This window comes from Nerophis ophidion, linkage group LG09, assembly GCF_033978795.1.
Source record: "Nerophis ophidion isolate RoL-2023_Sa linkage group LG09, RoL_Noph_v1.0, whole genome shotgun sequence".
Lineage (NCBI taxonomy): Eukaryota > Metazoa > Chordata > Actinopteri > Syngnathiformes > Syngnathidae > Nerophis > Nerophis ophidion.
The window spans coordinates 1,943,387-1,968,222 of record NC_084619.1 but is presented as its reverse complement, the minus strand read 5'-3'; the positions used below and the strand labels follow the sequence as shown (position 1 = coordinate 1,968,222).

The 24,836-nt window shown below is 42.2% G+C and overlaps 1 protein-coding gene across 1 annotated transcript in view; it reads left to right on the top strand.

Annotated features, from left to right (window-relative positions):
* pax2a (paired box 2a) overlaps window positions 1–24,836 on the top strand; it is a 93,187-nt gene that overhangs the window by 38,626 nt on the left and 29,725 nt on the right. The window contains exon 5 of the mRNA XM_061910038.1: window positions 11,292–11,467. Within this exon, the coding sequence (XP_061766022.1) occupies window positions 11,292–11,467 (176 nt within the window). The remainder of the gene's footprint in view (window positions 1–11,291; window positions 11,468–24,836) is intronic.

Below are 24,836 nucleotides of genomic sequence, written 5' to 3'. Positions count from 1 at the left end.
CGTGACGACAGGCTGTCCTCACTCAGGTCCGGCTGGAAGTTGGGAGAAATTCGGGAAAATGTTTGTCTTGGGAGATTTTCGGGAGAGGCACTGAAATTCGGGAGTGTCCCAGAAAATTTGGGAGGGTTGGCAAGTATGGTTTAGTGAGCCACGGATGAGGAGATGCTGCTCCGTTATTGACTGATGTAAAGTCTGAGTGTCATTGTGATGGTCTCGAGTCGTCGTCGTGCGGGTTCTCAGGACCACCAAGGAATGACATTCTGTCGAGCAGGTGTAGACTTCTTTTATTTTGTAATATTTAAGTCTCTTCCCGGTTTTCTTCGCAGTCTTCCCGTTTTACTGCTCGCTCTGCCGCTCCAGCTTTTCGGCTGCATGCGTCGTCTTCCTTGTGCTCTTTTCCTCTCGTGCTCAGCATCGGCTTCCTTCTGGCTCCTCCTCTCTCCGTCTCTCCCCCCGCCGTTTACGGCCGCTGCCCTTTCATACAGTGCGAGAGGAGATTTAAATTGTACCCAACTGGGCGACCCATGCACCTGATAATATTTGCGGGGTTGATTCCGACACGCACAGCCTCACTGCTTGCTCGCAGTCCACGCCTCCTCGCCACCATCTTGGCTATGCGTGCCCTGCCTCACAGTCGGACTGCTGGCTCCGCCTCTCCATAGTCATTAAAACAGGTACCTGCTGATGTGTATTTGGGATCTGCATAAGTCCTGAAAATTTGCGCTCGTCTGCATTTGTAGTCCGTGTGACACCGTAGTTGATAAGCTTCTTTTTCTTTATCTTCTTGTTATGGGACATTCATCCTCCGCTGTTGCCATTTCTAACATAAAGTAGTGTAAACATATATAATATTCTCCTTCTTGTTGTGTGTCCACTTGTGCACTGAGCTCCAAAAGTCGTGGATGTTTTATAACATGACTGGACGCCGTTTATATGGAGGAAAAATGGACGTGACGACAGGCTGTCCTCACTCAGGTCCGGCTGGAAATTGGGAGAAATTCGGGAGAATGTTTGTCCTGGGGGATTTTCGGGAGAAGCACCGAATTTTGGGAGTCTCCCGGAAAATTCCGGAGGGTTTGCAAGTATGTCTACTTCATCCACAATATGTCGAATAGGGAGTTGAGGGAAGCAATCGGCCCAAAAAAGCGCTGATATCGATACTTGTGTACGCTCCAAATCTGGCCCCTGAAGGCACCACGACCACCAGCTACAATACACGGCTGCACTATTTTTTTTTTTTTCAACACAGACTCCAGGCTTTCAGTTGGCCAAATCCCAGGAGGCTTTGTGAGATAAGCTCGTGTTTTCTTGAGCAAAGGAGTGAGAGTGATGGCACGAGGAGCAGCGGCAGTAAATTGCAAGGAAACCACCCAGCATGCTCCCTTTTTAAAAATAAAAATATATATATATCCACCTCTCTTGACTCTCACCCCATCATGCACCTCTCCTCAGCACGCCGCCATCAGCGCGGTCATCATATGAAAGGTGTATGGTAATTGATGGATTACCTTCAGTGCAAATATATACTTGTAAAGGGAGAAAGCGTGCCCGGCGATTACGTACAGAGCCTTTCCTTCTCCCGGCGGGAAATGGAGAGCCATTATTTAACGGCACTATCCCCCCCCCCCAAAACATATTACCCTTCCCTCTTTCTCTTTTTCCGGGCTACTACCAGACACATATTGCCTGTCCGCCGGGAAAGCAGAATGGAGTGAGGACAGGGCGCAGAGGGCAAGCATATGCATTTCCTCACACAGTCCCACTCTATATAAACAAATGAGTCCGTGGTTCTGCGGGGCGGCTCTCCCGATCTCTGACCCCATCCCCCATACATCGCCCAGTCCTATCAGGAACTAAGTAATCTAGGAAAGAAACCGGAAGTTAGCCAGGCTACCAGGAACTAAGTAAACTAGCAAAGAAGCGGGAAGTTAGCCAGGCTTCTAGCTAGCAGTAGAAAGTTAGCTCGGCTACCAGGAGGACGTTCGTCAGGCAACCAGGAACTAACTCATCCAGGAAAGAAATGAACATTAACCAGGCTACTAGCTACCAGGAATTTTACCAGGCTACCAGGTAGTTAATAAGGCTACCGTAAACTAAGTTAAACACGGAATGAAATCTAAAATTAGCCAGGCTACCAGAAAGAAGTTAGCTAGGCTAACAGGGACTAAACAAGTTAGAAAGGTAGCCAGGTTACCAGGAACTAAGCAAGCCAGCTAGGCTACCAGTTACCTGGGAGTAAGACAAGCTGCCTGGAGGAAATTAACCAGGTGCTCAGGAACTAACTAACTCAAGTAATACACCTGAATTTACACAGGCTACCAGAAACTAAGTAATCTAGGATAGAAACCGAACGTTAGCCAGACTATAGATACCGAGAAGTTATTAAGGCGACCAGAAGGAAGTTTTTTTTTTTGGTTCTACGGGGCAGCTCTCCCGATTTCTGACCCCATCCCCCATGTATCGCCCAGTCCTACCAGGATCTAAGCAATCTAGGAAAGAAACCGGAAGTTAGCCAGGCTACCAGGAACTAAGTAAACTAGCAAACAACTGGGAAGTTAACCAGGCTTCTAGCTAGCAGTAGAAAGTTAGTTCAGCAACCAGGAGGACATTCGTCAGGCAACCAGGAACTAACTCATCCAGGAAAGAAATGAACGTTAACCAGGCTACTAGCTACCAGGAATTTTGCCAGGCTACCAGGTAGTTAATAAGGCTACTAAAAACTAAGTTAAAATATGAATGAAACCTAAAATTAGCCAGGCTACTAGATCACGGGATGTTAGCCAGGCTACCAGAAAGAAGTTAGCCAGGCTAACAGGGACTAAACAAGTTAGAAAGGTAGCCAGGTTACCAGGAACTAAGCAAGCCAGCTAGGCTACCAGTTACCTGGGAGTAAGACAAGCTGCCAGGAGGAAGTTAACCAGGCGCTCAGGAACTAATTAACCATGTAATAAACCTGAAGTTAGACAGGCTACCAGGAACTAAGTAATCTAGGATAGAAACCGAACGTTAGCCAGGCTATAGATACCAAGAAGTTATTAAGGCGACCAGAAGGAAGTTATTTTTTTGGTTCTGCGGGGCAGCTCTCCCGATCTCTGACCCCATCCCCCATATATCGCCCAGTCCTACCAGGAACTAAGTAATCTAGGAAAGAAACCGGAAGTTAGCCAGGCTACCAGGAACTGAGTAAACTAGCAAAGAACCGGGAAGTTAGCCAGGCTTCTAGCTAACAGTAGAAAGTTAGTTCAGCAACCAGGAGTCCTGTTGGTCACGCAACCAGGAACTAAGTCATCCAGGAAAAAAATGAAAGCTAACCAGGTTACTAGCTACCAGGAATTTTGCCAGGCTACCAGGTAGTTAATAAGGCTACCGTAAACTTAGTTAAACTATGAATGAAACCTAAAGTTGGCCAGGCTACTAGCTCTCAAGATGTTAGCCAGGCTACCAGAAATAAGTTAGCCGGGCTAACAGAGACTAAAGAAGTTAGGAAGGTAGCCAGGTTACCAGGAACTAAGCAAGCCAGCTAGGCTACCAGTTACCAGGGAGTAAGACAAGCTGTCAGGAGGAAGTTAACCAGGCGCACAGGAACTAATTAACCAAGTAATAAACCTGAAGTTAGACAGGCTACCAGGAACTAAGTAATCTAGGATAGAAACCGAAAATTAGTCAGGCTATTAGCTACCAGGAAGTTAGTAAGGCGACCAGAAGGAAGTTAACCAGGAGACCAGGAACTAAGTAAACTAGCAAAGAAGCGGGAAGTTAGCCAGGCTTCTAGCTACCAGTAGAAAGTTAGCTCGGCTACCAGGAGGACGTTCGTCAGGCAACCAGGAACTAAGTAACGTTAACCAAGCTACTAGCTACCAGGAATTTTGCCATGCTACCAAAAATTAAGTTAAACTATGAATGAAACATAAAGTTAGCCAGGCTACTAGCTACCGGGATGTTAGCCAGGCTACCAGAAAGAAGTTAGCCAGGCTAACAGGGACTAAACAAGTTAGGAAGGTAGCTAGGTTGCCAGGAACTAAGCAAACCAGCTAGGTTACCAGTTACCAGGGAGTAAGACAAGCTGCCAGGAGGAAGTTAACCAGGCGCTCAGGAACTAATTAACCAAGTAATAAACCTGAAGTTAGACAGGCTACCAGGAACTAAGTAATCTAGGATAGAAACCAAAAGTTAGCCAGGATATTAGCTACCAGGAAGTTAGTAAGGCAACCAGAAGGAAGTTAACCAGGAGACCAGGAACTAAGTAAACTAGCAACGAAGCGGGAAGTTAGCCAGGCTTCTAGCTACCAGTAGAAAGTTAGCTCGGCTACCAGGAGGACGTTCGTCAGGCAACCAGGAACTAAGTAACGTTAACCAGGCTACTAGCTACCAGGAATTTTGCCATGCTACCAAAAATTAAGTTAAACTATGAATGAAACATAAAGTTAGCCAGGCTACTAGCTACCGGGATGTTAGCCAGGCTACCAGAAAGAAGTTAGCCAGGCTAACAGGGACTAAACAAGTTAGGAAGGTAGCTAGGTTGCCAGGAACTAAGCAAACCAGCTAGGTTACCAGTTACCAGGGAGTAAGACAAGCTGCCAGGAGGAAGTTAACCAGGCGCTCAGGAACTAATTAACCAAGTAATAAACCTGAAGTTAGACAGGCTACCAGGGACTAAGTAATCTAGGATAGAAACCGAAAATTAGCCAGGCTATTAGCTACCAGGAAGTTAGTAAGGCGACCAGAAGGAAGTTAACCAGGAGACCAGGAACTAAGTAAACTAGCAAAGAAGCGAGTACTGTAATCTAGGATAGAAACCGAAAGTTAGCCAGGCTATTAGCTACCAGGAATTTTAGCTGTAAATATCGTAGCGGGTGGCTACGGCGTGTTAGCCAATAGCTTTGGTTGGGGGGCGGGACTTCCGAGGAAGTTAGGGAAGTGACGCTATTGACAGGAAGTGTTGGTTCGAGTTTTGCTGGGAAAAGGAAATAGACTTCTTGGTAAACACTAAGGTGAGTGTAAAGTCAACATTTTTAACTCCACTAAATGAATTATTTTAGTATTTGTGAGTCCATGGAAACTTCACTTTTAATTCCCGCTGGATCCACATGGTTGGAGGGTGGAGACAGGCTAGCTGTTAGCTTCAAGCTAACCAGCACCCGAGCAGACTCCTCCACCTCAAAAACATACTTTGCAGCTCAAAAAACGAGGCAGTTGGTTGACTTTTGAAGTTTTAATGTGCGAAGAGTGTTCAGAAGGAGTCTTTTGAAGAAGTGGCTGACAAGTTAGCATCTCTGACAGTGACGTCATCACCGCCATTGTTTACTGAAGCAGAGATGGTGACTGTGTCTTATTATAAACACGATAGATTTATCAAATTTAATTTTTTAATTATCTATAGCAGGGGTGTCAAAAGTGTGCCAAAGAGGCCATGTGTGGCCCACAGTTAATGTTTTAAAGGCCCCCGTCACATTCTAAAAATACTATTAAAATAAACTAAAACAAAACAAAAGTGAAAAAAAAAAAGCTTAAAGGTGAAATGTAATTTAGAAAAAGTTGCACTGTTGACTAATAAAACAAAGCGTTTTTTTTCTTCTTTCAAATCGTCATTGCTCAAAACGTAATAATGAATCAAAATCAATGTTATTAAGAATTATTGACCTATGGTGGAAGATTTTGTATATTTTGTGTGTTTGCCATTAAAAACATAGTTTTGTTTGGCAAAAAAGGGCGGGGGAAAAACAAACAAAAAAACAACACGAGAAAACTAAAACTCTTTGAAATGAGGGATAGATGTGAAGTTGATGTAGACTCCAGAGATTTAAGCGTTTAATATAAAATGTATGTATGCCCTGGCACACCATTGTCATCATTTCATGACCCAAGCAAAACACTTTTTACACTTTTGTACTGAAATAAATACACCTACAACTTATTAAATAAAAACATACAAAAATCTACCAGCAGCGGTGAAGTTTAGATCCATGAAGGAAAGAAGAAAGTGAATGAATGTTTATAACCGAATACATTTGTTTTCTTTTTTATTATTTTTTTTAATGAATTAAGTAACGTTTATGACAAAATTTTTCCAAAACACGATATATAATGTGAGATACAACAGGATAATGAATACGTTTATCATTTGTTTTCAAAACCCTTACAAAAAAGTGGGACCCCAAAACGACATGACGAGTTGAGTTTATACCAAAATGGATACATGGATGATACAGCAGAGGATTGGGAGAATGTCATGTGGTCAGATGAAACCAAAATAGAACTTTTTGGTCGTTGTGTTTGGAGGAAGAATAATACTGAGTTGCATCCCAAGAACACCATACCTACTGTGAAGCATGGGGGTGGAAACATCATGCTTTGGGGCTGTTTTTCTGCTAAGGGGACAGGACGATTGATCCGTGTTAAGGAAAGAATGAATGGGGCCATGTATCCTGAGATTTGGAGCCAAAACCTCCTTCCATCAGTGAGAGCTTTGAATGGTTGACCAAATACTTATTTTCCACCATAATTTACAAATAAATTGTTTAAGATTCCTATAATGTGAATTCCTGGATTTCTCACGATACATGGCCCCATTCATTCTTTCCTTGACACGGATCAATCTTCCTGTCCCTTCAGCAAAAAAACAGCCCCAAAGCATGATGTTTCCACCCCCATGCTTCACAGTAGGTATGGTGTTCTTGGGATGCAACTCAGTATTCTTCTTCCTCCAAACACGATGAGTTGAGTTTATACCAAAATGGATACATGGATGATACAGCAGAGGATTGGGAGAATGTCATGTGGTCAGATGAAACCAAAATAGAACATTTTGGTATAAACTCAACTCGTCGTGCTTGGAGGAAGAAGAATACTGAGTTGCATCCCAAGAACACCATACCTACTGTGAAGCATGGGGGTGGAAACATCATGCTTTGGGGCTGTTTTTCTGCTAAGGGGACAGGACGATTGATCCGTGTTAAGGAAAGAATGAATGGGGCCATGTATCCTGAGATTTGGAGCCAAAACCTCCTTCCATCAGTGAGAGCTTTGAATGGTTGACCAAATACTTATTTTGTAAATCAATTCTTTAACAATGTGAATTCCTGGATTTTTGTTTCACATTCTGTCTGTCACAGTTGAAGTGTACCTATGATGAAAATGACAGACCTCTGTCATCATTTGAAGTGGGAGAACTTGCACAATCCCTGGCTGACTAAGTACTTGTACCCCCCCCCCCCCCCCCCCACTGTATATTGATGCATGCTTGGTTGTCAACAGAGTTCCGTTTTTTTAATGATTTCTCCTGTGCCTCTGGATTTTTTTTCAACGCAACAAATGTGCCTTGGCTCTGACAAAAGGTTGAAAGACACTGAAGTATGAAAGAGCCACCGTGGCACACGTCCTCATCAAAACTGGGCGACGGGAGAGAAAAAAACCTTCCAGACCTCCTTCGCTCTATAGTCTTCTCCTTTCCTGCCCGGCTCGCCAATAGCGGATGAGAGCTTTAGCTCCCGTACAAATCTGTCATTCTAAATTTGCGGCAGATTATGTTCTCTCCTGGGCGAGACGGCGGTGATATATGATATGCAAGGCCGCTATTGATTGCCCGATCCGCCAGCGGGAGGAGGGAGGCGAAATGAACTTGGAATGAACACCATGCCTCAACTCATTGTGCGTATAATACTCTACTTAATCCCACAGTTTTTTTTTTCCTGTGCTATGGAATTCAATTGATCAATCATGTTCCACTGATGGCACCATTTCGGGGGCGTTATTGCCACTCTGCTCGCCTGCTTGACCTTTTTTCAACGGCTGAGGCCAGAGGATGAACCTGACTCGCGAGGAGGAATAGATCCACGGGGGGAATGGAATAGAGAACGGCAATTCAGGTGTGTGTGTGTGTGTGTGTGTGTGTGTGTGTGGACAGAATAGAGCGTGTGATGGCAGTGTTTTACGGGCAAAATACAGACTTGTGTTTGGTTAGAGCAGGGGTCACCAACCTGCGGGCACCAGGTCGCCCGTAAGGACCAGATGAGTCACCTGCTGGGCTGTTCTAAAAATAGCTCAAATAGCAGCACTTACCAGTGAGCTGCTTCTATTTTTTAAATTGTATTTATTTACTAGCAAGCTGGTCGCGCTTTGCTGGATGTTTTTAATTCTAAGAGAGACAAAACTCAAATAGAATTTGAAAATCCAAGAAAATATTTGAAAGACTTGGTCTTCACTTGTTTAAATAAATTCATTTATTTTTTTACTTTGCTTCTTATAACTTTCAGAAAGACAATTTTAGAGAGAAAAATACATCCTTAAAAATGATTTTAGGATTTTTATACCTTTTTACCTTTTAAATTCCTTCCTCTGCTTTCCTGACAATTTAAATCAATGTTCAAGTATTTTTTTTTTTTTAATTGTAAATAATAATAAATACATTTTGATTTAATTCTTCATTTTAGCTTCTGTTTTTTCAAGGAAGAATATTTGTGAAATATTTCTTCAAACTTGATTAAAATTAAAAAAAAATATTCTGGCAAATCCAGAACATATGTAGAATCAAATTTAAATCTTATTTCAAAGTCTTTTGAATTATCTTTTAAACATTTTGTTCTGGCAAATCTAGAAGAAATAATGAATTGTCTTTGTTAGAAATATAGCTTGGTCCAATTTGTTATATATTCTAACAAAGTGCAGATTGGATTTTAAACTATTTAAAACATGTCATCAAAATTCTAAAATTAATCTTAATCAGGAAAAATTACTAATGATGTTCCATAAATTTTTTTTTTTTAATTTTTCAATAAGATTCGAATTGGCTAGTTTTTCTCTTCATTTTTTTCGGTTGAATTTTGAATTTTAAAGAGTCGAAATTGAAGATAAACTATGTTTCAAAATTAAATTTTCTTTTTTTTTTTTTTGTGTTTTCTCCTCTTTACAACCGTTCAATTAAATGTTTTTTTTATCATTTATTCCCTACAAAAAAACCTTCCATAAAAGGAAAAAAAATGTACAACGGAATGACAGACAGAAATACCCATTTTTGTTATATATATATATATAGCTTTTATTTATTAAAGGTAAATTGAGCAAATTGGCTATTGCTGGCAATGTATTTAAGTGTGTATCAAACTGGTAGCCCTTGGCATTAATCAGCACCCAAGAAGTAGGTCTTGCTTTTAAAAGGTTGCTGACCCCTGGTCTAGACCAAACCAACCCAGGGGTGTCAAAGTCCAGGCCCGCGGGCCAGATCCGGCTAACGAATGAATCATCTATTATATCCGACTTCTCCAGGGTGTACCCCAGCCTTCCCCCGAATGCAGCTGAGATAGGCTCGAGCAAATGGACAAGCGGTAGAAAATGGATGGATGGATGGATTTGATTAGTATTAGAACTGGCCCATAGGCCACAGCCGCCTGCTGCAGTTCTGCACGCACCAATACTCCATCAATATTGGCGCTTGGAATTTTCAAAATGGGGTCCCGGGGAACCCATCAAGTCATAAAAATGGGGTCCCACATTGAATTTTCGGGGTCCCACTTTTTTGTAACCGTTTTGAAAACAATTTATTTGTTCGTAGAATATCCGAAAATATATGTTTAGCCAATTGCCATGAAGCTTAGCATGTTACGTGTCCGTGTGGGCTTGTTGGTCTGGACCCCAGTTTGCAGAGACGGCAGGCAGGAGAAGTAGAGGCAAAACAAACAAGAAATGTAGACAAACATAAGAGCGCTGGACAGGAAATAAAACAAATACAGTGTACTGTGTACTGGTATTTTTTGGAACCGGTTCCTAATTGGGTTGGTCTAGGACAGGGGTTTCAAAGTCAAGGCCCGCGGGCCAGATCCGGCCAATGAATGAATTATCTATGATATTTTATTAGTATTAGAACTGGCCCGCAGGCCGCTGCCGCCTGCTGCTGTTTTGCACGCACCAATACTCCATCAATGTTGGTGCTTGGAATTTTCAAAATGGGGTCCCGGGGACCCCATCAAGTCATAAAAATGGGGTACATTTTCAGGGGTCCCACTTTTTTGTTACCGTTTTAGAAATAAATGATATATTTGTAGAACATCCGTAAAATATATGGTTAACCAATTGCCATGAAGCTTAGCATGTTACATTTACATGTGGTCTTGATGGTCTGGACCCCAGTTCACAGAGACGGCAGGCAGGAGAAGTAGTGGCAAAACAAACAAGAAATGGAGACGAACATAAGAGCGCTGGACAGGAAATAAAACAAATACATGAAACTAATAAATGTCATTAATAGGGATGTGTACTGTATACTGGTATTTTTTGGAACCAGTTCCTAATTGGAACCGGGCCGCAGTCCACAGCCGCCAGAGGCTGTTTTGCACGCACCATTAAGGACCACAATGGAAATGTGCCTTTATCTATTTGCCTTTTTTAAAACATTACATGGATTCAATTCTTTAAGATGTCAATAAACTTCTCAATCAATCAAATCATACTCCATCAGTGTTGGCGCTTGGAATTTTCAAAATGGGGTCCTGGGGACCCCATTAATTCATAAAACTGGGGTCCCACTGTATATTTTTGTAACCTTTTGAAAACAAATGATGCTGCTCTTTTGCACAAATCAATGTTGGCGTTTAGAATTTTCAACATGGGGTCCTGGGGACCCCATTAATTCATAAAACTGGGGTCCCACAGTAAATTTTTGTAACCGTTTTGAAAACAAATGATGCTGCTGTTTTGCACGAATCAATGTTGCCGTTTAGAATTTTCAAAATGGGGTCCCGTGGACCCCATCAAGTCATAAAACTGGGGTCCCACAGTAAATTTTTGTAACCGTTTTGAAAACAAACGATGCTGCTGTTTTGCACTAATCAATGTTGCCGTTTAGAATTTTCAAAATGGGGTGCCGGGGACCCCATTAAGTCATAAAACTGGGGTCCCACTGTATATTTTTGTAACCGTTTTGAAAACAAATGATGCTGCTGTTTTGCACACACCAATGATGGCGCTTGGAATTTTCCCAATGGGGTCCCGGGGACCCCATCAAGTCATAAAAATGGGGTCCCACTTAAAATTTTTGATGTCCCAATTTTTTCTAACCGTTTTGAAAACAAATTATTGTTTGTAGACTATCCGAAAAATATATGGTTGGCCAATTGCCTTGTTCCGTTTCTATGTGGTCTTACTGGTCTGGACCCCAGATTTTCTTTTTGGTATTTTTGGTGCAATATGGCTCTTTCAACATTTCGGGTTGCCGACCCCTGCCCTATGTGTATGTTTCTGGCTCAGGAACTCCCATTTCTGTACTGACGTCAAACATTTCCCTCCTCTTCCGACTTCAGGTGGCTCAGACGGTTCGGTCCCGGGCAGCGATTCTCAGGGCAGCGTGGAGAGTCTAAGGAAACACCTGCGGGCGGACGCCTTCACCCAGCAGCAGTTGGAGGCCCTGGACCGCGTGTTCGAGCGCCCGTCCTACCCGGATGTCTTCCCCACCTCCGAACACATCAAACCCGAGCAGGTAGGCGTCGCCATTTAGTCCGACCCCAAGTAAGATAAAACCCGCCGCCTGTTAAAGCGGGTAACCTTTATTTACATGACTCCCGGACTACTATTCATTTTGCCGTGTGAACTCCGTGTGGGTGCCCACGCCGCCCGAGCGGCGCCCTAATTGAGTTCATTTCCATCTCTGTGCGATCACGGGGAATTACGGCGGCGATAAATCAGAGGGACAGCCCCGCCAGGCCCAGCTATGCAGTCCCTAATGCAGCTAATTACCAAAAGTGATTTCTACGGCGAGATCAATACCAAAACGAATTGGAAATGACTTGCAATCACAAAGAGCGGGAGGAGAAATGTATTAAAAAGGCAGCGGGGAAAAAAGGGTGCAGGAGCGGGACCGAAAAATGGCGAGAGGAGGGTGTGGAAAAATCAGTTTTAATTTAAGGCAATATTAATCAGGTTGGGCCAACCTCCTCCTTTTTTACGCCCTCCTTTTCTTCCACCGGGGTACACTCGCTATTAGGGCTTGTCTGGTGTCCGCGTCAGAGCATTAAAAAGCCATTTTGAAGAGGCCAGGCTATTTAGGCCTCATCCCTCTAGAAAACAAAAAGGACAAAAAACCTTCCTAATTGTTACAAATCCCACTGTTCACATTAAACATGCTGAGTATTTGGCAAACAGCGTTTTGTCCCACTATATTCAGCTATCCTTGAACTCATCGTAGTTTGTTTACAACTTTCTCCGATGCTGCCACAGAAAGACGTGTTTTAATGCCACTCCTTCTTTGACTCATTTTGTCCACCAAACGTTTTATACTGTGCGTGAATGCATGTTATTGACTTGTTGGAATGCTAATCAGACATATTTGGTCAGTACATGACAGCAAGGTAATCGATGCTAACATGCTATTTAGGCTAGCTTTATGTACTTATGGCATTATGCCTCGTTTGGGGGTATATTGGAGCTCATTTTACATCCTTTACTTATGTCCTCTGTGTATCTAATTTATATTTGCATGACAGATTATCCCCCCCTCCTTTTCTTCCACCGGGGTACACTCGCTATTAGGGCTTGTCTGGTGTCCGTGTCAGAGCATTAAAAAGCCATTTTGAAGAGGCCAGGCTATTTAGGCCTCATCCCTCTAGAAAACAAAAATGATAAAAAACCTTCCTAATTGTTAAAAATCCCACTGTTTACATTAAAAATGCTGAGTATTTGGCGAACAGCGTTTTGTCCAACTAATTTCAGCGATCCTTGAAATCATCGTAGTTTGTTTATAACTTTCTCTGGTGCTGCCACAGAAAGACGTGTTTTATGCCACTCCTTTTTCTCATTTTGTCCACCAAACGTTTTATACTGTGTGCAAATGCACAAAGGTGATGTTATTGACTTGTTGGAGTACTAATCGGACATAATTGCTCAGTGCGTGACAGCAAGCTAATAGATGCTAACATGCTATTTAGGCTAGCTGTATGTACATATTGCATCATTATGCCTCGCTTGTAGGTATATTTGAGCTCTTTTAATTTCCTTTAAGTGTATTCAAATTATATTTGCATGTCTCATGACACATTCCCCCCCCACCCTCCTTTTCGTCCACCGGGGTACACTCGCTATTAGGGCTTGTCTGGTGTCCGCGTCAGAGCATTAAAAAGCCATTTTGAAGAGGCCAGGCTCAAAAGGCCTCATCCCTCTAAAAGAACAAACATGACAAAAAACCTTCCTAATTGTTAGAAATCCCACTGTTTACATTAAACCTGCTGAGTATTTGGCAAACAGCGTTTTGTCCAACTAATTTCAGCCATCCTCAAACTCATCGTAGTTTGTTTACAACTTTCTCTGGTGCTGCCACAAAAAGACGTGTTTTAATGCCACTCCTTCTTTGTCTAATTTTGTCGACCAAACGTTTTATACTGTGCCTGAATGCATGTTATTGACTTGTTGGAATGCTAATCAGACATATTTGGTCAGTACATGACAGCAAGCTAATCGATGCTAACATGCTATTTAGGCTAGCTTTATGTACTTATGGCATTATGCCTCGTTTGGGGGTATATTGGAGCTCATTTTACATCCTTTACTTATGTCCTCTGTGTATCTAATTTATATTTGCATGACAGATTATCCCCCCCTCCTTTTCTTCCACCGGGGTACACTCGCTATTAGGGCTTGTCTGGTGTCTGCGTCAGAGCATTAAAAAGCCATTTTGAAGAGGCCAGGCTATTTAGGCCTCATCCCTCTAGAAAACAAAAATGACAAAAAACCTTCCTATTTGTTGGAAATCCCATTGTTTACATAAAAAATGCTGAGTATTTGGCGAACAGCGTTTTGTCCAACTAATTTCAGCGATCCTTGAAATCATCGTAGTTTGTTTATAACTTTCTCTGGTGCTGCCACAGAAAGACGTGTTTTTATGCCACTCCTTTTTCTCATTTTGTCCACCAAACGTTTTATACTGTGTGCAAATGCACAAAGGTGATGTTATTGACTTGTTGGAGTGCTAATCAGACATAATTGCTCAGTGCGTGACAGCAAGCTAATAGATGCTAACATGCTATTTAGGCTAGCTGTATGTACACATTGCATCATTATGCCTCGCTTGTAGGTATATTTGAGCTCTTTTAATTTCCTTTAAGTGTATTCAAATTATATTTGCATGTCTCATGACACATTCCCCCCCCACCCTCCTTTTCGTCCACCGGGGTACACTCGCTATTAGGGGTTGTCTGGTGTCCGCGTCAGAGCATTAAAAAGCCATTTTGAAGAGGCCAGGCTCAATAGGCCTCATCCCTCTTGGAGAACAAAAAGGACAAAAAACCTTCCTAATTGTTAGAAATCCCACTGTTTACATTAAACATGCTGAGTATTTGGCGAACACCGTTTTGTCCAACTAATTTCAGCGATCCTCAAACTCATCGTAGTTTGTTTACACGTGCAACTTTCTCCGATGCTGCCACAGAAAGACGTGTTTTTATGCTACTCCTTCTTTGTCTCATTTTGTCCACCAGACGTTTTATACTGTGCGCGTGTGCATGTTATTGACTTGTTGGAATGCTAATCAGACATAATTGCTCAGTGCGTGACAGCAAGCTAATAGATGCTAACATGCTATTTAGGCTAGCTGTATGTACATATTGCATCATTATGCCTCGCTTGTAGGTATATTTGAGCTCTTTTAATTTCCTTTAAGTGTATTCAAATTATATTTGCATGTCTCATGACACATTACCCCCCCTCCCCCCTTTTCGTCCACCGGGGTACACTCGCTATTAGGGCTTGTCTGGTGTCCCCGTCAGAGCATTAAAAAGCCATTTTGAAGAGGCCAGGCTCAAAAGGCCTCATCCCTCTAGAAAACAAAAAGGACAAAAAACCTTCCTAATTGTTAAAAATCCCACTGTTTACATTAAACATGCTGAGTATTTGGCGAACACCGTTTTGTCCAACTAATTTCAGCGATCCTCAAACTCATCGTAGTTTGTTTACACGTGCAACTTTCTCCGATGCTGCCACAGAAAGACGTGTTTTTATGCTACTCCTTCTTTGTCTCATTTTGTCCACCAGACGTTTTATACTGTGCGCGAATGCATGTTATTGACTTGTTGGAGTGCTAATCAGACATATTTGGTCAGTACATGAGAAGCAAGCTAATCGATGCTAACATGCTATTTAGGCTAGCTTTATGTACTTATTGCATTATGCCTCGTTTGGGGGTATATTGGAGCTCATTTAACATCCTTTACTTATGTCCTCTGTGTATCTAATTTATATTTGCATGTCTCATGACACATTACCTCCCCCCCCCCCCTTTTCTTCCACCGGGGTACACTCGCTATTAGGGCTTGTCTGGTGTCCGCGTCAGAGCATTAAAAAGCCATTTTGCAGAGGCCAGGCTCAATAGGCCTCATCCCTCTTGGAGAACAAGAACAAACATCACACAGAGCTTTCACAATTGTTGGAAATCCCACTGTTTACATTAAACATGCTGAGTACTTGGCGAACAGCGTTTTGTCCAACTAATTTCAGCGATCCTCGAACTCATCGTAGTTTGTTTACAACTTTCTCCGATGCTGCCACAGAAAGACATATTTTTATGCCACTCCTTCTTTGTCTGATTTTGTCCACCAAACTTTTTATACTGTGCGTGAATGCATGTTATTGACTTGTTGGAGTGCTAATCAGACATATTTGGTCAGTGCATGACAGCAAGCTAATCGATGCTAACATGCTATTTAGGCTAACTGTATGTACATATTGCATCATTATGCCTTGTTTGTGGGTATATTTGAGCTCATTTAATTTCATTTGTGTCTTCTGTGTATTTAATTTATATTTGCATGTCTCATGACAGATTATCCGCTCCCTCCTTTTCTTCCACCGGGGTAGACATCGTAGTTTGTTTACAACTTTCTCTGGTGCTGCCACAGAAAGACATATTTTTATGCCACTCCTTCTTTGTCTCATTTTGTCCGCCAAACTTTTTATACTGTGCGTGAATGCATGTTATTGACTTGTTGGAGTGCTAATCAGACATATTTGGTCAGTGCATGACAGCAAGCTAATCGATGCTAACATGCTATTTAGGCTAACTGTATGTATATATTGCATCATTATGCCTTGTTTGTGGGTATATTTCAGCTCATTTAATTTCATTTGTGTCTTCTGTGTATTTAATTTATATTTGCATGTCTCATGACGGATTATCGCCCCCCCCCCCCTCCTTTTCTTCCACCGGGGTACACTCGCTATTAAGGCTTGTCTGGTGTCCGCGTCAGAGCATTAAAAAGCCATTTTGAAGAGGTCAGGCTCAATAGGCCTCATCCCTCTAGAAAACAAAAAGGACAAAAAACCTTCCTAATTGTTACAAATCCCACTGTTTACATTAAACCTGCTGAGTATTTGGCGAACACCGTTTTGTCCAACTAATTTCAGCGATCCTCGAACTCATCGTAGTTCGTTTACAACTTTCTCTGGTGCTGCCACAGAAAGACGTGTTTTTATGCCACTCCTTCTTTGTCTCGTTTTGTCCACCAAACGTTTTATACTGTGTGCGTATGCATGTTATTGACTTGTTGGAGTGCTAATCAGACATATTTGGTCAGTACATGACAGCAAGCTAATCGATGCTAACATGCTATTTAGGCTAACTGTATGTATATATTGCATCATTATGCCTTGTTTGTGGGTATATTTGAGCTCATTTAATTTCATTTGTGTCTTCTGTGTATTTAATTTATATTTGCATGTCTCATGACAGATTATCCGCTCCCTCCTTTTCTTCCACCGGGGTAGACATCGTAGTTTGTTTACAACTTTCTCTGGTGCTGCCACAGAAAGACATATTTTTATGCCACTCCTTCTTTGTCTCATTTTGTCCACCAAACTTTTTATACTGTGCGTGAATGCATGTTATTGACTTGTTGGAATGCTAATCAGACATATTTGGTCAGTGCGTGACAGCAAGCTAATCGATGCTAACATGCTATTTAGGCTAACTGTATGTATATATTGCATCATTATGCCTTGTTTGTGGGTATATTTCAGCTCATTTAATTTAATTTGTGTCTTCTGTGTATTTAATTTATATTTGCATGTCTCATGACGGATTATCGCCCCCCCCTCCTTTTCTTCCACCGGGGTACACTCGCTATTAGGGCTTGTCTGGTGTCCGCGTCAGAGCATTAAAAAGCCATTTTGAAGAGGCCAGGCTCAATAGGCCTCATCCCTCTAGAAAACAAAAAGGACAAAAAACCTTCCTAATTGTTACAAATCCCACTGTTTACATTAAACCTGCTGAGTATTTGGCGAACACCGTTTTGTCCAACTAATTTCAGCGATCCTCGAACTCATCGTAGTTCGTTTACAACTTTCTCTGGTGCTGCCACAGAAAGACGTGTTTTTATGCCACTCCTTCTTTGTCTCGTTTTGTCCACCAAACGTTTTATACTGTGTGCGTATGCATGTTATTGACTTGTTGGAGTGCTAATCAGACATATTTGGTCAGTACATGACAGCAAGCTAATCGATGCTAACATGCTATTTAGGCTAACTGTATGTATATATTGCATCATTATGCCTTGTTTGTGGGTATATTTGAGCTCATTTAATTTCATTTGTGTCTTCTGTGTATTTAATTTATATTTGCATGTCTCATGACGGATTATGGCCCCCCCTCCTTTTCTTCCACCGGGGTACACTCGCTATTAGGGCTTGTCTGGTGTCCGCGTCAGAGCATTAAAAAGCCATTTTGAAGAGGCCAGGCTCAATAGGCCTCATCCCTCCCACACTTCTGGCAGCCATGTGGTCGGGTCATCAGGACCCCACTGTGCTTCGCCACTCGCCCCCTTTTTTTCCAGCAGGCCCCGGGCCCTGCCCACCGCTCATCTGCATGACAAAATGGCTCTTGTGCCGCGGGGGGCCCCGGCGGAATAGAGACGAACATCCAGCCTAGTGCCAGGGAACAGTTGTAAGAAGACAATTAGAGTTTATCTGGGATAGAGGCGGACAAGACCGGGGTCACCGGCTCGCCCCTGAGGGACCCCCCGGTCCCATTGAGACAAACAGATGCCCTCTGATACGAGCACTCGCAAGGCACAAATGTGTGCGCACGCTTATCCCCTTGAAGAAGGGGGCCGGCCGGGAGGTGTCATCACATGAAAGGATTCATCACACATGTAAACATCCTAAGAGAGGACGGTGCGAGGATTCAGTGCAGCGCCGAAATAAATACACATGTGCCACCATTTGCAAAAACACGATGTGTTGATTCTTCGTCCGGTTTTTGGAAGGTTTGCACGCCGCTTTAAAAAACCCCAACCACATGTCTCTCCTGTAACAAAGCCCTGAATGTCTCCTCCCTTGACTGGTCACAGGGATGACTGCAGTGGAGCACAAAGCGCCAGCTGACACCCGTCCTTTCACTCTTCTCCCAATCCCTCGCTCATCCTGCTTCCTCCTCAGACAAGGCCCTAATGCGTGCATACATCATAGAGCAGGGCTACTCAACTGGCAAGCCGGAGGCCAAATATGGACCGGTTATGACACCACTCTGGTCCCCCGAGTTCAGTTCGAAACTCGGGATTCCTCTAATATACAACAATGTAAACCAGTGGCGGGCCGTGCGTTTCCCACCTGGGCCTTCAGTGATGTCCTACTTCAGGGGTGTCAAACTCATTTTAGATCGGGGGCCACTTGGAGAAAAATGTTGTTCAGGTTTAAGCAGGGGGAGATGACGGCAGACTGACACCAGGTGGCTGTAATGTCCAAAGATGTATTTTATATATATATATTTACCATATATATATAAATAATCAAACAATTGAAAACATACTGAGGAAATGGAGTGTGAACTAGATCCAAAAGGGAATGGGTTACAGACTATGTGAAGTATTTAGCTGAGGTGGGTGTTACCAAATGTTGTGAAGAGATCAAGAACACGGAAGTGCGTGGGGCAGGCGGAGGATCCAGGGCGAACGAGAGGCGTCGAGAGAAACGTGTCCAAGCGGGAGGTCGAGAATCCAAAAGGGCAGTCCGGGATGCAAGGGGAACAACATGGGATCACAGGAGAACACGGGCAGCGCTGTGGGAAGACAACAGGAACATCAGACACAACGGAAACACGGAAGACGCAGGGGAAGAGCGAGTGCAGGATGGAAGCCAGATACGGGATGCTTACTCAGGTACAGAAGACTATACTCCGGCGAGCGATGGCAGGTTGTCCAGGCTTAAGAAGGCAGATCGCTAATCAAGGACAGGTGTGTTGATTGCTGGGAAATGATTGCACCCGGTGGCTGCTGCAGGGCGGAGGCGCGCACAGCGTGTCCTTGGATATACGCGGCCGTGGGAGCGCACAGACGGATGAGCACCGTTGGCAGGAGTCCCAGCCGTAACAAATGTACTCCCAAGTGGGCCGGAGTGGTAAAATCATGGCATGATAACTTAAAGATAAAGACAACTTCAGATGGGGGTACAGGACCGGTGGCCATGGATGAATTGCTAGCTGTCCAGAGTCGGGACCCAGGGGTGGACCGCTCGCCTGTGCATCGGTTGGGGACATCTCTACGCTGCTGACCCGTCTCCACTCAGGAGGGTCTCCTGCTGGCCCCCCTATGAACTGGACTCTCACTATTATGCTAGATCCACTATGGACTGGACTCTCAGACTATTGTGTTAGATCCACTATGGACTGGACTCTCACAATATTATACAAGATCCACTATGGACTGGACTCTCACAATATTATGCTGGATCCACTGTGGACTGGACTCTCACACTATTATGTTAGATCCACTATGGACTGGACTCTCACAATATTATGTTAGATCCACTATGGTCTGGACTCTCACAATATTATGCTAGATCCACTATGGACTGGACTCTCACAATACTATGCTAGATCCACTATGGACTGGACTCTTACTATTATTTTAGATCCACTAAGGACTGGACTCTCACTATTATGTTAGATCCACTATGGACTGGACTCTCACACTATTATGTTAGATCCACTATGGACTGGACTCTCACACTATTATGTTAGATCCACTATGGACTGGACTCTCACACTATTATGTTAGATCCACTATGGACTGGACTCTCACTATTATGTTAGATCCACTATGGACTGGACTCTCACTATTATGTTAGATCCACTATGGACTGGACTCTCACACTATTATGTTGGATCCACTATGGACTAGACTCTCACTATTATATCAGATCCACTATGGACTGGACTCCCACAATATTATGCTAGATCCACTATGGACTGGACTCTCACTATTATGTTAGATCCACTATGGACTGGACTCTCTCACTATTATGTTAGATCCACTATGGACTGAACTCTCAATATTATGTTGGATCCACTATGGACTTGACTCTTACAATATTATGTTAGATCCACTATGGACTGGACTCTCACTATTATGTTACTCAATCCACTATGGACTGGACTCTCACTATTATGTTGGATCCACTATTGACTGGACTCTCACTATTATGTTAGATCCACTATGGACTGGACTCTCACAATATTATGCTAGATCCACTATGGACTGGACTCTCACTATTATGTTAGATCCACTATGGACTGGACTCTCACACTATTATGTTAGATCCACTATGGACTGAACTCTCAATATTATGTCAGATCCACTATGGACTGGACTCTCAAAATATTATGCTAGTTCCACTATAGACTGGACTCTCACTATTATGTTACTCGATCCACTATAGACTGGACTCTCACTATTATGTTACTCGATCCACTATGGACTGGACTCTCACTATTATGTTGGATCCACTGTTGACTGGACTCTCACTATTTTGTTAGATCCCTTATGGACTGGACTCTCACAATATTATGCTAGATCCACTCGACATCCATTACACTGGTCGCCCAGTGGGGGGCCCCCACATCTGCGGTCCTCTCCAAGGTTTCTCATTGTCCCATTGGGTTGAGTTTTTCCTTGCCCAGATGTGGGATCTGAGCTGAGGATGTCGTTGTGGCTTTTGCAGCCCTTTGAGACACTCGTGATTTAGGGTTATACAAGCAAACATTGATTGATTGATGATTGATTGATATTTACGAGGGCATTTTCAAGAAGGATATTTAAAGAGAGGCTAGATCTTGTGAGACGAGGTCAGCCGAGCCCGGAAACGAGTTAAGCTGTCCCGGCGGTGAAATGGTTGGTCTGCCACTTCCACTCTAATCAACCAACTACGAGCGGAACCAATGGCTTATATGGCATCAAATTGTGAGTTCAAATATATTTTTTGACATTGAAGAAATATATATTTGCCACCTAAGCAATGTTTTACTCTCCTTCTTGGTTGGTTAAAAAAGTGAGAACTGCTGATTTCTCCGCTGGCCGGGTATGGCTCCGGTGCCACTTTCTACTTTTGTAAATCACAACTTTCGATTGGATACTTGGGAGTGACAAGCGAGTATCCGATCATAGTCACGTTCGACGTAAGGCCACCTAGATGGGCCACTGTCAACAACTCGTGATCTGATCGCAACGGTCTGGTGATTCAAAGTCCTCCAATCATACAGCCCTGGCGACCAGCCAGCTGAATTCTGATTGGATAAAAACTGAAAAACAGCAACATTGGAGCCTAATATGACGTCAAGAGAATATGATGATTTTTTTTTTGTATATTTATTAAAATAAAATAAAAAATAAAATGAACTTTTATCAATTTATGATCATGATTCATGTTGGAGCAGCAGAGAAGGCCACACTTTGTTCACCTTCATGACGGCACACCACTGCTTTAAACACATTGGCAGATCCTTGCGTTGATATTTTAACCTTGCTAGCAAACATAGAACACTGGGGGTCCAAATTTGTGATTTATAATTCAGGCATTCATCAAGGCACCCCTTTAAGTCCTCTCATTTTTTGGCAGTCACATTTTTTTTTCTTCATAATTTCATTTACTAAGGCAGGGGTGTCCAAACTTTTTCCACTGAGGGCCGCACACTGAAAAATCAAAGCACGCGGGGGCCGAGTTGATATTTTTTCATTTTCAAAACCAATACAATATACACCTTTTTTTTTTATTGTTGGGGCTCCCTCAAGTTAAGTCTTAAGGACCCAGAAGGGTTTCAGTCTTAAACAAGGTTCAAAATAAGTCATATACTATTTTTTTCATAAAACCCTTGAATCGCTAATTCTACTTCATTATTTGTTTTACTTTTTACGAGCTTTCTGTCAAAACCCTATTTTTGGAGGCAAAATACACAATATTCTTCCCAAAAAGATTTTCAAAGTGAAATATTTAATGTGAAGTAATGTTCCTTAAAAAGGTCAATAATTCATAGCAACATTTATTAGAATTTTGTTTGTTTTTTTAATCTTTTTTTTTTTTTTTTAGCAAAGACAGTTATTAAAATCCACTAAAATCCTTAGGGATCCAAAAGTGCCCCACTCGTAAAAAGGTTATGCTTTTTAAAAATGTTTTTATTTTTCATTCAACACTTAAATCTCTATATCAGCTTCGGATAATAAATTGTAATTGGTTTAGTATATTTATAAGAACAATCAATAGGATAAGTATATAATTAGTACGGACATTTTTTTTTTTTTCAAATTTTCCTATTTTTCATGTCTTTATGTTTGTTGTGTTTATATCCTTTTTGTCTTTAAATCAATCAATAATTTATAGCAACATTGATTTTTATTCATTATTATTTTTGGAGAAATTATAAAAAAAATGCTGTTATTAGAGTTAACAATGCAACTTGTTCTCGTTGCATTTCACCTATTTGCTCTTTTATTCCACTTTTTAATGTTTAAAATATATATATATATTTTAGTATTTTTAGAATGATATGCTGCGGGCTGGTAAAACATTAGCTGCGGGCTGCAAATGGTCCCCGGGCCACACTTTGGTCACCTCTGTACTAAGGTATTGTTGTAGCTTGTTTACTTCAGATGCAGTCAGTTGACTTGAGTTGAGTTTGTGTTTATTTGGAACATGCAAATATTCAACAGGATGCATCACAATGTCCAGTTTCTCTATTCAACATGTTCGAAAAGGAGCAGGAAGAAGCAGAGCTTATTGAATCCTACCCCTTTTTCCTTTACATAGCTGTTGCTAAAACTTTTGTTTACTTCCTGTTCTAATGTATTCACAATATACTCCATAAATAATAACATTAGAAATAAATAAATAATGATTAGTGATGTACGTCTGTATCAGGGCGGACCTTCTAACCACTTGGCCACTGAATAGGTTCCGAAAGGTTCCATTTAAGGTCCTCCCATTTTCATCATTTGGGTTATTCAACAGGTTGCCCGAGTCCGGGTAAAACATATTTTTGAGTGACTCAGATTTTTGTGGCAAAAACTGTCATAGAGCTGATTTTTTCAGAGCGCTCTTGTAACTCTGACAACATTCAGTAAATACAGCAAAATCCAATATCTACGAACGCTGACCCCTTTGCTTTCTGACCTACTGCATAAGAGTGTGGTACGCCAGCTGCACTGAAGCAGACTAACAGGCGATTCAGAAGGTCATAAAGTCTGCACAAAAAAATAATCGGCTGTCCCCTGCCCTCCCTGAAGGATTTACACAAGTCCCGTTGCCTCAACAGAGCAAAAAACATCACCAAAGACAGCACACACCCTGGTTTCTTCCTGTTCTAATGTATTCACAATATACTCCATAAATAATAACATTAGAAATAAATAAATAATGATTAGTGATGTACGTCTGTATCAGGGCGGACTTTCTAACCACTAGGCCACTGAATAGGTTCCAAAAGGTTCCATTTAAGGTCCTCCCTTTTTCATCATTTGGGTTATTCAACAGGTTGCCCGAGTCCGGGTAAAACATATTTTTGAGTGACTCACATTTTTGCGGAAAAAACTGTCATAGAGCTGATTTTTTCAGAGCGCTCCTGTAACTTTGACAACATTCAGTAAATACAGCAAAATCCAATATCTACGAACGCTGACCCCTTTGCTTTCTGACCTACTTTATAAGAGTGTGGTACGCCAGCTGCACTGAAGCAGACAAACAGGTGATTCAGAAGGTCATAAAGTCTGCACAAAAAATCATCGGCTGTCCCCTGCCCTCCCTGAAGGATTTACACAACTCCCGTTGCCTCAAGAAAGCAAAAAACATCACCAAAGACAGCACACGCCCTGGCTTCCACCTGTTCCACCTGCTACCATCAGGCAGGTGCTACAGGTGCATGAGAGCCAAAACAAACAGGCTCAGAGACAGCTTCTTTCCCAGAGCTGTCACCATGTTGAACTCTAACTTATAATAATAATAATTCACCCCTACACAATATAATGCCCTAATACCCTACTGTGCAATACTAGCCTTCCAGTGCAATACCTCCGACACTGATTGTTATTTATTACTTCGGTACTCTTGTTCTGTATATTGTACAGTATGTTGTATTTCTATACTGTTTTGTATATTGTACAGGATTGCCTATTATTTTTATTGGATAGTAGTCTGCTTATTTCAATTGTTAGTTTTACCTCTTGTGTTATTTATTTTCCCCCATATTTGTTCCCACTACCGCACCTTAAATTGGAGTCTTTAATCTCGTTACATGCAAATATAATGACAATAAAGTCCATTCTATTCTATTTCTAGAAATGTGACCCCGCCCCCAAACCAATTTAGTTGAAAATCCTTGTCATGGACTTTTGCAACCGCAGAGTCAGTACGGAGCCTCAGAAAAGATATCCTAAAGCATGGGTGTCAAACTCTGGCCCGCGGGCCGTGTAACTTCATTTGGCCCTTGAGGTAATATCAAGTTAAGATTAGAGCTGGCCCGCCGGTATTAAACAGCGGCGATGCCTCTGTAACACTGCATTCACCGCGGATACTCATACTTGCCAACCCTCACCATTTTCCCGGGA